Source organism: Phragmites australis, chromosome 6 (assembly GCF_958298935.1).
Source record: "Phragmites australis chromosome 6, lpPhrAust1.1, whole genome shotgun sequence".
In the NCBI taxonomy this organism is placed as follows: domain Eukaryota; kingdom Viridiplantae; phylum Streptophyta; class Magnoliopsida; order Poales; family Poaceae; genus Phragmites; species Phragmites australis.
Window position 1 is genome coordinate 17,634,575 of NC_084926.1, and position 13,095 is coordinate 17,647,669.

A 13,095-nucleotide genomic window follows, 5' to 3' on the forward strand; every position below is an offset into this window, starting at 1 on the left:
TGTTGTTAGCTCTTAATGAATTTAGTGCTGTATGGAAATAGATGTTGTCCTATAGGACATCTAGGATAATTCACTTATGTGAGTGTGATTATGGGGTCGAATCATAGAGAAACTAAGTACTTCTCTAGGTGGCACTCATGAATAAAGGTATATGGACATGACCGCAATGTCCAACCCAAGAGCTAAGGCAAAACAACCTTGTACATGTCATTATATATGAGGAGGCTCTCACACCAAGGCTGAGGATCAAGGTTTAATCCTCCTCATCTTGTGTGAGCCAATTTCTATACAATTAGGTAATTTGTTCAAACCTAAAAGGTACAATTTACTTAAACCCTGTATATCAAACCGAATAACTCCGACATTAAAATTTGGTGGGAATTGTTGAGAAATTCTTGAATTTTAATGTTTTTCTAGGCCCCTTTTCTTTTGGACCGACTGGCCCATTTGCTTCATAGTGGCCCGAGCCCATATGATGGTGGGTTCAAGGGTGAGGCATCAGTCTGCTAGGGTAAAGGGGAGCGAGGAAAATATGAGTGAAGGGAGAGCAATGGCTGGTGGTGGCCGGTAGGGCGGTGGCGGAGCAACTGCCTCCAATTCCTTCGTGGTTGTGGGCCTAGAAGGCATCGTCATCACGTCTATTGGTATGCCGGCTCCCTCTCCCTAGCAAGATAGAGAAAAACTCTCTTTCCCCCTTTATTTTTTCTCCACTAATCTCTCTTGGTTTTGGTTGTCATCTTTGAGCTGGACTCGAAGGAGCTCGAATCTTGGCTCTAGTGCTCCGGCGCCTGGAGAGATTGAGTTTTGGAGCTCCTGTGTTGGTGGTGGTCGAAGCTGTGGATGTCGAGGCTCACCTGCATGTGCTGTTGCAGTGCGGTTGAGGCTTTGTATCTCCGTTCTCCTTCTCGCCGACAGCAACGGTGGGTGATTGGATTTCTAGGCTAGCAACTTTTGAGTCGTGCATTGTCTTGGTTGATAGTGTGTTTCAGCAGATCACACAATGAGTATTGCTTATCTTTCTTTGTTCTGGACACTTCAGGTAGCTTCACGTTATTGCTTAATGATGAATAATTGTGCTGAGTTAAACCTGTGCATTCTCTAGTCTCTCGGCTATATCTGGTAGCCCATGGATGTTCTAGTCAGTGTATATATATTTGATCTGTTTTTGTACATCGAGAAACATATATTTATTTGGTACTCGAGGGGCTACCTGTTTGGTGATTCCCGGGACAGTGCTGCTATTAGTACAGAGTATACTTGCTTTTGATTCTAGATTTGGTAGTTGATTTAGCTATCTAGTTTTGTCTATGTATTTGCTATATTTCACTTCTCCTGGTCAGAATGTGTATTCTCTGTTTAGAACAACAGTATTGTTCTTGATGATGGTTTAAATTTAGAGAATTTGTTCAGGTTTTAGAACAAGTTGTTATCTTAGAAATCTGTCCTGTCAGTGATATTTACAATAGAACAGTTAAGTAGCAGGACTTTCAATGTCCTGAGGCCAGTTGATATATTATTTCCGAGAGCACTTATATAACTGTTTTCTACCTGCTGTCTAATTCTATGAACACATGATGGTGAGTATTGTTTCTTATAACTTATTGTCTTTTGTTCCAAGGTCATGTGTAATTAATACTTTTTGGCTATACTCTTATTTTTTGATATATGGCATAATATCCATGCTCTTATTATCACACTATTATTTACAACAGTTACTCCTCTTAGCACAGGGTAGCGTCGATGCCCTCCACGGCCATGCTCAAACCCGAGCGTCCACCTCTTCTTAAGAGAATGTAGGAAAGTGCAATTGGTGGGTGCAACTCTAAAATAATTTATTACTGAGTAGCCAATTACGAATTCCTTACATGTTTCAACAAGAACCAAAGGAACAGCAAGCAAAGTAGAAGTGGACGCCCTGAGTGAAAGGCCACAAACAAACAGAAACAGTTTTCAGGTTCAGCACTAAGAGAAGTTCTAAAACTGGAAATGCCCGGTCGTGTTCTTCAAAAAAGAAAAGGAAATTTAAAGGTAACAGCGCAAAGGAGACTGTTCCTTAAGAAGTTTAATTTCTGGGGCATCTAAATAGATGCTTATTCACATTTGCATCCAAATTGCTGACTTGGCATCAAAACATCCAAAATTACAGCGTGGCAAGTTCAGCAAAGGACACAAGAAGCAACTGCCCATTTCTTAACCAAAGCTGCCTGAGGGATTTAATAAACTTCCATTGTTAACTTAAATGGTACATCTCCATCATACAAAAATATCTCTACCTAGATAAATAACCAAGAAAAATTAGTAGGGCTAGAATATTCCTTTTTGACATGTACAGATGTTGTGATGATATCCATGGATTCTGCCCAAACTGTTTAAGGCAGAAAATGAACAGTTCGCGACTTTACTGGATACTGTTCTTGTTCACAAATCATGAGGATTTGATTTTCTGATTCAGTAATCCACGAATATCTAGGCCTCTGGGTTTCTCCAACTAAAGGGTTCAGCTTGTGTTGCACCATTGTTCCCACTACTGTCAGTCTCATGATCGCTTGTTCCACCTGCCGATTTCTCTGGCAATCTTGCTTGCTCTGGGGCTCTACCACCTCGGCGTTCCTGAAATCAACGAGAAAAGGTAGATAAGTTAGCGCAAATGCAAGAAGTGAACTGACTGATAAAGTGATCTGGAAATGTCAATTGTTATTTAGGACACTAGGAGTTAGCACAAGTTCATATGCAATAAGCAATTTTAAAGAAATTTGCCACGATGCTCCTTAAATTAGAGTGATTTACATGAATGAAGATTTTCCTAGAAACTAATGCAATTAAACTTAGCAAAGTAGCATCAGACACATGTATGGTGCAGATAAAGAATATGAACAACTGACTCCAATTCCCAGATGATATCAATCTATGATCAAAAGTAACTTTAACCACACATGACAGAACTACCAACAGAGATCGCTCATCCAACATTAAAAAATAGAAATACTAGATCTTAAAATGTAGATGGATGGCGTATTCAAAGTTCTAAAGATGTTCCCCACATGACAGGTCAGGAAGATGGAGTCCACTTCCTCTCCCTCTCCTCCGCCATTCCTCACCCCGAGCTCGGCGTCCACCCACCACCCATCATCGGACCTTCGCCGCCCAACAGCCTCTAGCCCAGTCCTTTCTTCGGTGACATCTTCTCCCCCATCTCCTCTTGCACCCCCCTTCCATCCTGGAGCCTCCTCCGCAGGTCACTCGAAGTTGCAGCGGTGGCTCCACGACACCCCGGCTTCTGCCTCTTCGGCTGGACGGTCGCCATTAACATTGCAGTTGGCCAGGGCGCTGACTCCTGATGCTGGTTGGTTCACGGCGATGCAAAAGGGGAAGGCTGTTCTTCAGGGCGCGGAATGCGATCCTCCTCACCGCCATGCTGCTCCCTCTAGCTTTATGGCCGCTGCTAGAGGGGCTCGGCCTCTCGTTGCCCCCCGCGATGGTAGTCCTAAAGCAATGCTTGTCTCCCGTGACCGCTCCCCCCTCGCCTTTTAGGCGCCTTGGCGCTGTCCACCAAGGTCGATAACAAGGGATGGACCTTGGTCAGTCGTCGTCGTCCTCGCCGGGGGCCCAAGGGACGACAGCCCTTCGCGTCATGCAAGTGCAGCTTGCTAGCAACCCTCGATGGCCGCTGCCTCAACTGCTTATCGTGGACACACCAGCGGGTGGACTGTCATCCCCCCTCTCCCCCTCCCCTGTGCTTCCGTTGTAAATGATTTTGACACCATGCCAAGGACTACAAGTGGGCGCGGAGTAGCTCTTCCGGTTCGGCAGGGTCTGGTCGTCGTCGTCAAATCTATCACATTTCCTCTGTTGGCTCCACACAGGTGGGTTCAACGGTTGGGACCGACACCCCACCTCTCTATCAGAGTCCTCGGGCGAGTTCCACCCCCACTGGATCAGCAGCTTTGGGACCCACTCCATACTCACCCCCGACGGCCATGATCATTGCTCCAACGCAGATCTCCGCCGAGGAGATTATTGTCCCTCACCCTATGCCGACGCAAGAGAGCTGCATCATGCCTTGGTCAAACGCTTTTTCCGTTGATGAGAGTCATCTTCGTTGGGCACTTTTGGCTTACGCCGATCGTGCTAGACAGGGCTTTCAAGCTCATGAGCTAGCCAACATCATCACAGGAAGTCTCGACATCCAGGCAGAGGAGCTCAACCTCAAAAGCTTCTTCCCTGATAACTTTCTGGTGGTTTGCTGTTCGCAGAGCGCATGCGACACCATTCTCACCACCAGTGGCCTGCCTTTGCTAGGAGAGGTCCGTTGGTTCTTTAGACCTTGGATACATTTAGCCTAGGCGTCCGGTGGTGCGCTTTCCTACCGGGTCATCGTTTCCTTCGCCGGCATTCCTCCACATGCCTGGTCTATCAACACGGCTCAACGCCTTCTCGGTCATCACTGCTGGGTTGAGAAGCTTGAGGAGGACATAGTCTTAGCGGATCGGGTCGACCTCTCTACCCTCCGCGTTGTGTCTTGGTGCGATCTACCAGTGAACATCCCCAACAATGTCATTATGGAGGTGACGGAACCTTGCATCCCCATTTGCTATGACGACCCCGGCATGCAGTAGTTGTTCGGCAACATCCCACCGTACATCATGGAGATGAAAACTTTGAGATACTCTATTTCCATCCGGCTTGTAACACTGGCTGAATTTCACATTCCATCTTCTTCTAGCAGTGATGGATCAGCCTCTTCTGATGGAGAGGGCAACGGGCAACGAAGTTGGCAGAGGTTTGCCCGACTGTAGTGGTTTGGGCTGCTTAGGCCTACCTCTCGAGGGAGACGACTGACATTCCTTCCATTGCTGGGCTGGTGGCCAGGCTGGTGGCTAGGATGGTCATCGAACATGCTACGGGTGCCCGTTGGGCGGCCAGTACCATACCTCCATCCTCAGAAATCATGCGTATCCCATTCTGATCCTTCTGCGGTGCGCCTGTCAAGAAGATGCCCCTTCACATGTCTGGCGTCGCGTTGTTACCTTTCGGCGGGTCACGGACCTGAGCGCATGACCCTGTCATGGCTCCCATACTCACCCATGACGAGACACCGCCTAGACCCTACGACCCCATGGCGGAGGAGCTTCGGGCTTGCGTCAGGCTGGCCAATCATAGTCGTAGCAAGCCATTGGCGCCCCCACACGTCTCGAGGCGTAAACGTCAAGCAGAAACCTCTGATGGCCTTCTACGGCGTGTGGACACAGCTCCTCCGCTCACCAATCTGGGCACACACTTCGCACCTCCTTTGGCCTTGGGCCCCTGTTCTCTTGTTGGCCAACTATCCGCGGCCCAGGGATGCCGGTTAGCAGCACGTTCTGCTAGGCGGGCCTCTAAAATGTGAAGGGGCAACTGGCCTGAGCGCCCTGCTTTTTGTCGGACGCCCAATAACGCGTCCAGGCAGCAGTGCCATGCTAGCGCTGATACCGCTGCGGAGACAACGCTGCCCCAATCGCTCTGGCTAATAGCACGCTGGTCTCTCTGGTCGAACGCTTCCTCCAAAGATTGACTAATGAGATCCCTACCCCCCTGGCATCTCCCTCCCGTAGGAATCCTTCGGTACCATGCTCCGTTCATGGTCTCCAAAGGAGCAACCGGCTGGCCGCACAATCAAGCATCTGTGTGGTGTGCCCTTCCAAGAGAGGGGAGGTGCTACTCATGCAACGCCTGGGCCTCCTAAACGAACGGGAGGTTGTCTCGCCATCTCTTCACCAGGCGTATGTCGACATCTTCAAGCAACCTTTGTTTGAGCAACATCTACAAGCGATACATGAACTATTTCCCGGGCAACTGCTACCTGTTGAGGTTCTTGCAAAAGCTGTAGGATCGCCGACTTGCTAGATGTCTAGCCAGGTTGTTGTCGAATCACATTGATAATTTCAACATCCTGAGCGGGAATGTCCACGGGCTCAATTACAAGGCTCGACGGGACATTGTTCGGTCCATGATTACTGATCACAACGCTTCGGTTGTATGTCTGCTTGAAACAAAACTTGCAGTTGTTGCCCTTTTTTGGTTAATGAACTTTTCAGCCCTGCCATTTTTGGTTACTCTTGTTTGCCGACCACCGACACTAGGGGTGGTGTGCTTGTGGTCTGCCGACAACTGTTCTCTTTAATCGTTGTACAAGTGTTTCAGTTCTCAGTTAATACTCTGATATCTTCACCGGCTGAGGGCTCCTTTTACATATCGGTTGTTTATGGCCCTAACGATGAGAGCCTAAAGGACCCTTTCCTCACTAAGCTTAGTGTTGTCTATGCGTTGTTGCTGGGGCCTTGGCTCATCATTGGTGACTCCAACATGATCTCTTCAGCGGCCGATAAAAACAATGCCAATCTCAATCAGTGGTCTATAGCAAGATTCTACCGCTTCATCTCTACGCATGAGCTCAAGGACCTTCACCTGTTTGGCCGGCGATACACTTGGTCCAACGAGAGATCTTCTCACACCTTGGTTAGGCTTGATAGAGCTCTCGTTTCCTCGGAGTGGGATGCTTTGTTCCTAGATTGTTTCCTTCAAGCTCTACCTTCCGAGTGCTCTAACCATTGCCCCCTTCTGCTATCCTCCTTGTTCTGTACTCAACGCCGAAAATGGTTTCATTTCGAGGCTTTTTGGATGAACTTCCCAGGATTCCTCAATGCGGTCCAGAAGGGGTGGACGCTAAATCCTTCAGAGCTTTCCAATCCCCCACTTGTTAGGCTGGACATCCTGCTGAGGCGCACCGCCAAGGAGCTTCAGCGCTGGAGCAGCTTGCACATATGAAACATCAAGGAACATCTACTCATGGCGAGGGAGGTCGGCGGTTGGTTAGATATCGCCCAGGAGGACAGGATCTTATCACCTACTGAGTCTGGGTTAAGGAGGTTTCTCAAATTCCGTTGCCTGGGCCTTGCTTCTCTCGAGCGCAGCATCGCGAGGGCTCGGTCCAGATTGACTTGGTTACGGGAGGGGAATACCAATACCAGACTTTTCACTCCTTTGCCAATTTTTGAGCGCGAAAGAACACCATCAACTCCTTAACCATGTCAGCTGGCTCGATTTCCTCACACTCAGTAAAGGAGGAGACTATGTACAACCATTTCAACTCCATCCTTGGCATTGCACCTTCCAGACAATCTTCCATTGACCTGCTTGAGCTCAACATCTCACCTATGGACATGCAGTCGTTGGATGCCCCATTCAGCGAGGAGGATTCACGGCGGAGTTCTACCGTGCGGCCTGGCCGATCATCAAGGTTGATGTCACCCTTGTCATTTGTTCTTTTGGCATCAGTGACTGTAGGGGTATCCACCGCCTAAACGGCACTCTTGTCACTTTGATACCTAAGAAGGACAGTGCCTCTTCGTGGACTACCGCCCTATAAGCCTCATCCATAGCATCGGCAAATTGATCACTAAGGCATTGGCATTGAGGCTGACACCCCCGTTGAATTCCCTAATCACTAGTAGTCAAAGTGCGTTCATCGCTGGCCTCTCGATACATGACAACTTCAAATTGGTGCACTCCACTGTGAGAATACTAAAGAAATCAAAGAGGCCCAAATCCTTTTTAAATTGACATCACCAAGGCCTTCGACTCCATGAATTAGGCTTTTCTTATGGAGGTTCTACGAGCGTGGGGATTTAGTCCCCGTTGGTGTTGTTGGATTGAGGCCATTCTTGGTTCTTCGTCCTCCTAAATCCTTCTCAACTCTATCCTTGGGCCACCTCTAAGCCATCGTTGTGGCTTGCGACAAGGGTATTCGCCCTCCCCCTTCCTATCTATGTTGGTAAGTGACATTCTTTCATGGTTACTTACCAAGGCCGGCGACGTGGGCATCGTCGACCAAATAGGGCACGACTCAATCCAACATCGTTGCTCCCTTTACGCCGATGACGCAGTTATCTTCTTCTCTCCATCTGCGCATGATATCCGAGCACACTTAGCTATTCTCCATTTCTACGGGGCGGCTTCGGGGTTCCAAACAAATTTATCTAAGTGTGCGGCTGTTCCAATGTCCTGTTCTGATGGCGACATCAGGACTATCAATGAATAGCTCCCATGTGGTTTGTCTGCCTTCCCAATCCAATATCTAGGAGTGCCACTCACAACTGGTTGCCTCTGTAGATGCCACCTACAACCGATTGTGGACAGGGTTACTGCTAAGCTTCCAGTTTGGCAGGCAAAGTTGATTTCCAAACCAGGCCAGGCAATCCTGGTCAAAACAATACCGACATTAACTCTTTTACTCATGCTCATTTCAATTGCTATACCGCCATGGGTGATCAAAGAAATTGACAAGATTCGTAAACCTTACCTTTGGACCGGTGACAAAGAAATGTCTGGAAGCCACTGAACTATAACTTGGTCCAGGGTTTGTCGGCCAGTGGATTTTGGTGGCTTGGGAATTCAGGAACTAAGGCTTGCCAGCTTGGCTTTGCACCTCAGGTGGTTGTGGTGGCAATGGTGCAATCATTCAAAGCCTTGGGCCATCCTGCCGATCAAACATGAGCAGGAAGTTGCTACACTCTTTGATGCCTCTACAATCTTCATGGCTGGTAATGGAGACTCCACGTTCTTCTAGATCAATGCTTGGATTAGGGGCCGCTCTACTCGCTTGATGGTGCCGAACCTTTTTTACCTACGTGCCTTGGAGCTCAAGGTGCAGAACAGTCAGGATGGCTTTGCTCAATCGAAATTGGGTTCGAGATATTACTGGCCCCCTTTTCATTTCAGCACTTGGCCAATACTTGCATCTTTGGACGTAGCTTGAATCTGTTACTCTGGGCAATGAGGAGGATCATGTGATTTGGCGTTGGACCTCAATTGGTGTGTACTTGGCTTCTTCGGCATATCAGCTCATGTTCTAGGGAGCAATCCATTTGGAAGGAGCTTGACTGTTGTGGAGGGCGTGTGCACCCTCGAAGATTAAGTTCTTTGGGTGGTTGATGCTCCATGATCGTCTTTGGACCGCGCTCGGAGGATAAGGCACGGATTGTAGCCTAATGAGGCGTGCGCTCACTGTTCTCAGCTTCCTGAAACAATCGATCACCTCCTCCTACACTGCAACCTGGCTCGGGAAATATGGTGGTGGGTGGTGGGTGTACAAGCTCCTACTCAGGACAACTCTATTTTGCTCTGGTGGACCGAGCTTCGGGAGCGCGCAAGAAGAGATTACTGGAAAGGATTGGACTCCCTGATTCTTCTAACCTGCTGGCACATTTGGCTTCCGCGTAATGACATAATTTTCAACAAACAACGCGTCTCTACCGACTCACTGGTAGCCTTTATATGGGAGGACATAGACAGTTGGTGCGCCGCCAGAGCAAAGAATCTATCCATTCTCTTGGAGTGCCTACGTAGTTTCGGATTGGTCATCTAGCTATCACTGTTGGCTAGCCTCTCTAGTTGTGTCTTTTTGTTGTATAAGTTCATATCCAGAACCCTTATAACATGACCTATATTGGTCGCTCTGTAAGACCTGCTTGAGGTTTTTTTTTGGGGCATTTGCAAATACCTCCCTGGTTTTTATTTTTTGCAAGGATGCCACTTGAAGGACAGTTTTAATGGTATTTTTGTAATTTTCTAATGGCAAACTTGCAATAATACCAGAGTAGTGGTTTCTTTGCAACTGTCTCTTTTTTTTTTCTAAATACAAAGATGTGCAGTTCTTCTGCGTATTCGAGAAAAAAAAGTTCTAAAAATCGGTAACCAGTACTCGACCAGTTTTAGAACCTGACCATACCATATATCCTTACTTCACAACTGATAATGATAAACAAGCACCATGTTTTGACAGTCCAATTCAAAAGCACATACTAGAAACATTTCTGAAATGTAAGTTAAAGAAATATGTGCCTTTACTGACTTACGTCTCTGTATGGGAAATCATCCACTTCAAGCATGTGAATGACATGTCCAATCCTTGGCCTCTTACAAGCATCAGGGTCTACACATCGCAACGCCACAAGCAAGGCCTTCTTCAGTGCTCTAGAAGTTGGCTTCTGGGGGATCTTTGGATCAACAACTCCATCAGAATTTCGGTTGCTTACCATCGTCTTGAGCCAATCAACTAAATTAACCTGAAAAGTATTTTATAATGCACTTAACAAGCTCGTAATACAGCACTGGCTATAAGGAGGGACAGTGATGACTGACCTCTCCTGGTGGCCTGTTATAATCCACCGGTACCCTACCAGATATTATTTCCATAATAAGAATCCCAAAACTATATACATCACTTGTTTCATTCAACATTCCAGTCCCTGCATACTCCGGAGCAACATATCTGTAATGAATAAGAATAAAAATTAGTATACATCAATTACAACAACCCTATGCTAAAAGTACTGTACACAGAATCTAACCCGAAAGTTCCCATAACTCGCGTAGTGACGTAACTCCTCTCTGAACCAAGAAGCTTTGCTAGTCCGAAATCTGAGAGCTTAGGATTCCAGTGCTTGTTGAGAAGGATGTTGCTTGACTTGACATCACGGTGAACCACCTTTGGCTCAAGTCCCTCATGCAAATACATTAACCTAAGAATGACACATTTCGGTAACAATAAAGAATGACAGTAGGATTCAGCAACCTAAAAGAATAAGCTGAACAGCACATACCCTTTTGCTGTTCCCAGTATAATCTTCATCCTGTGATCCCATGTAAGAGGGCTTACGGGCCCAACATCCCCATGGAGCCATTGTTCCAAGTTCCCATTGTCAACATACTCATACACAAGCATCCTAATAAGAACCATAGACAGCATTTATATTACCAAACTTGTTGATTCTACAACACGACAAGCTAAGCAAGTGAGGTGCACATACAAAACAATACCTCTGATTACCCTCGGCACAGTATCCTAGAAGGCGCACGAGGTTCTTGTGACGCACACGCCCAATCGCTTCAACCTCGACCTTGAATTCCCTCTCTGCCTGTCCCCTAACAAAGTTATGGGTAGAATTTTTCCAATTTCAGCAACAAGTAATGGAAAATCAGGCATATATGTCAATTTCGACAGAATTCAACCCTCCTGCTCAACAATGAATCTCAAATCCAACTGAAGCTACTAGCTAGAAAAATAATGAATTGTATGAAACAAGCTTTTCCTATTTGAAATACAAATGCATTCCTCCTATTGAAGGTAACCTACAAATTCAATACCTGAGTTGATGGGGTGTCGGTGTACATCCCCACTAACCAGGTTTGAGTTCTCAAATTTAGGTACCTATTTCTTCTTAATATAACACCATCTATTTCCTCCTAGGTCGGTGGAGTTCTTTTTTATTCAATACCTGCTTGTCTGTAGCCATGGCAATCAACACAATGACAGGCATTTTAACATTCAGCATTAGCATGCTGTCCAAAGTCCAAACTACACCAACTAAGCAGTTAAGCTGCACTCTCAGATACCAAAGCCAAGTTGCTGCAAAATTTTCAGTTCATGAAGTTGACCTCTATAGGTAGTTAGCACTCTGGTACCTGTTATTGAGCAAGTTCTTGACGGCGACCTGCGTGCCGTTCTCGAGCACGCCATGGTACACGATCCCGTACCCGCCCTCGCCGATCACGTTCTCGTCGGCGAACATCCCCGTCGCCGCCTCCAGCTCCTTGAGCGTGTACCAGTGGCCCCACCCGAGGTGGGACACCTCCGGCACCGCCGGAGGCGCGTGGTCCGCGGTGCCACGTCCGCCGCTGCCGTGTGACGAAGGCCCGTCGCTCCGTTGGTTGTGGTGCTGCTGCTGCTCCGGGTACGTGATGCCGTGCTCCCTGCCGGTCGCGATCTGGACCGAGTCCGGAGGCGGAGCGGGCGGTGGCGTGGGGAGCTGGAGCACCTGGGCGAGCGGCGTCTTCGCGGCGGCGGCGGTGTGGGAGTTGACTTCTTGAATGTCCGTGGGCGGCGCCTTGACCTTGGTGGCGTTCTTGGGCGGGTCGGTGGTGGGGAGGTGGTGGACGGGGTTGGTCGGCCGCTGCCGCCGCCGCCTCTGGCGGAAGGCGAGGAGGCAGAGGACGGAGATGAGGACGAGCAGCAGCACGAAGGCGGCGCCGACGCTGATGCCGACGAGCACCCACATGCGGAGCCCGAACACCACCGTGCTCTGGGACAGCTGCGAGTCCGACATGGGAGTCGCCGGAGGGCGAGGAGCAGGAGCCCCACTCCACAACTTCTTGCTCCTCGCGAATTGGTGGACCTCCTCGCGTTCTTGAGCAGAATTAAGCACCCTAGGTCGGATTCCGCAGCGCAAACAGCATCAAGCTTGGATTTTCTTGACACAAACAGAGGCAAGTACGGAGGATTTTGAGCAGAATTGGGCGGTAACGATTGGGTTTTGCAGAGCACACATTGGCAACGCTAGCAACTTTGGGCACAGTGGATTGGATTCACGGAGAATGCAGTGAGAAGGGTTCAATTTTGGGCAGAAAAAAGAAAAGAAAGGTGGATTTGGGTGGATGATTGGTTGCAAAAGGGAGGGAAGGAGGATGTTGGTGACAACAATGTGGTTGAAAAGATTGGATTTGCTTGTGGGAAAAGTGAGGAGTGGATGATTTGGTGCGATGAAAATTTTGGATTTTGGTGGGAGGAGGGGCTAGAGAGAGATGGTGTGGCTGGTGGTTGGTGTGGTGAGAATCCCAGCGCGAACTAACAAATGCAGAGGGAAGATTACACAAGAATGGTTGCCTGATGAATTGGTTCTAGTACTGGTAATGTACTAGTACAGTGGCAGAGTGAGAGTGACAAGAGAGGATCAGAATGGAGTCAGGAGGGAGGGAGGGAGAGAAAGACAAGACAACCAATTCAAAGTGAAGAAGAAGGGGTATCAGATCTTTTTTTTATGAGGTGGAATACAGTCAGGACTCAGGAGTGCCTACTGATAGTCTACTGGATGAGCTGGCATGAGAGAGCAGGTTGAAATTTTCTATTCTATTTTGTCTTATATGTTAATTCTCTGTTATGTTTTTTACGGGCACTGCTTTGCGTCCCCAGCTACAAGATGGAGTATTATGCAGGTGTCTGTCTCAATATCATTAATGGCTTGCAATAAACATACAAATGACATGTTCGTAAGGAAATAA

The 13,095-nt window shown here is 47.9% G+C and overlaps 1 protein-coding gene across 1 annotated transcript; it reads right to left on the reverse strand.

The window, feature by feature from the left end:
• Positions 1 to 2,077: 2,077 nt before the first annotated feature.
• On the reverse strand, positions 2,078 to 12,858 carry LOC133922011 (probable serine/threonine-protein kinase At1g01540). The gene is made up of 7 exons (XM_062367156.1): positions 11,503 to 12,858; positions 10,858 to 10,962; positions 10,641 to 10,763; positions 10,389 to 10,559; positions 10,180 to 10,309; positions 9,894 to 10,103; positions 2,078 to 2,610 (listed from the first exon to the last, which is right to left on the reverse strand). Exons 1-7 carry the CDS (start codon positions 12,141 to 12,143, stop codon positions 2,467 to 2,469), a joined length of 1,524 nt encoding a protein of 507 aa, XP_062223140.1. The 5' UTR covers positions 12,144 to 12,858; the 3' UTR covers positions 2,078 to 2,466.
• Between the last annotated feature and the right edge of the window lie 237 nt (positions 12,859 to 13,095).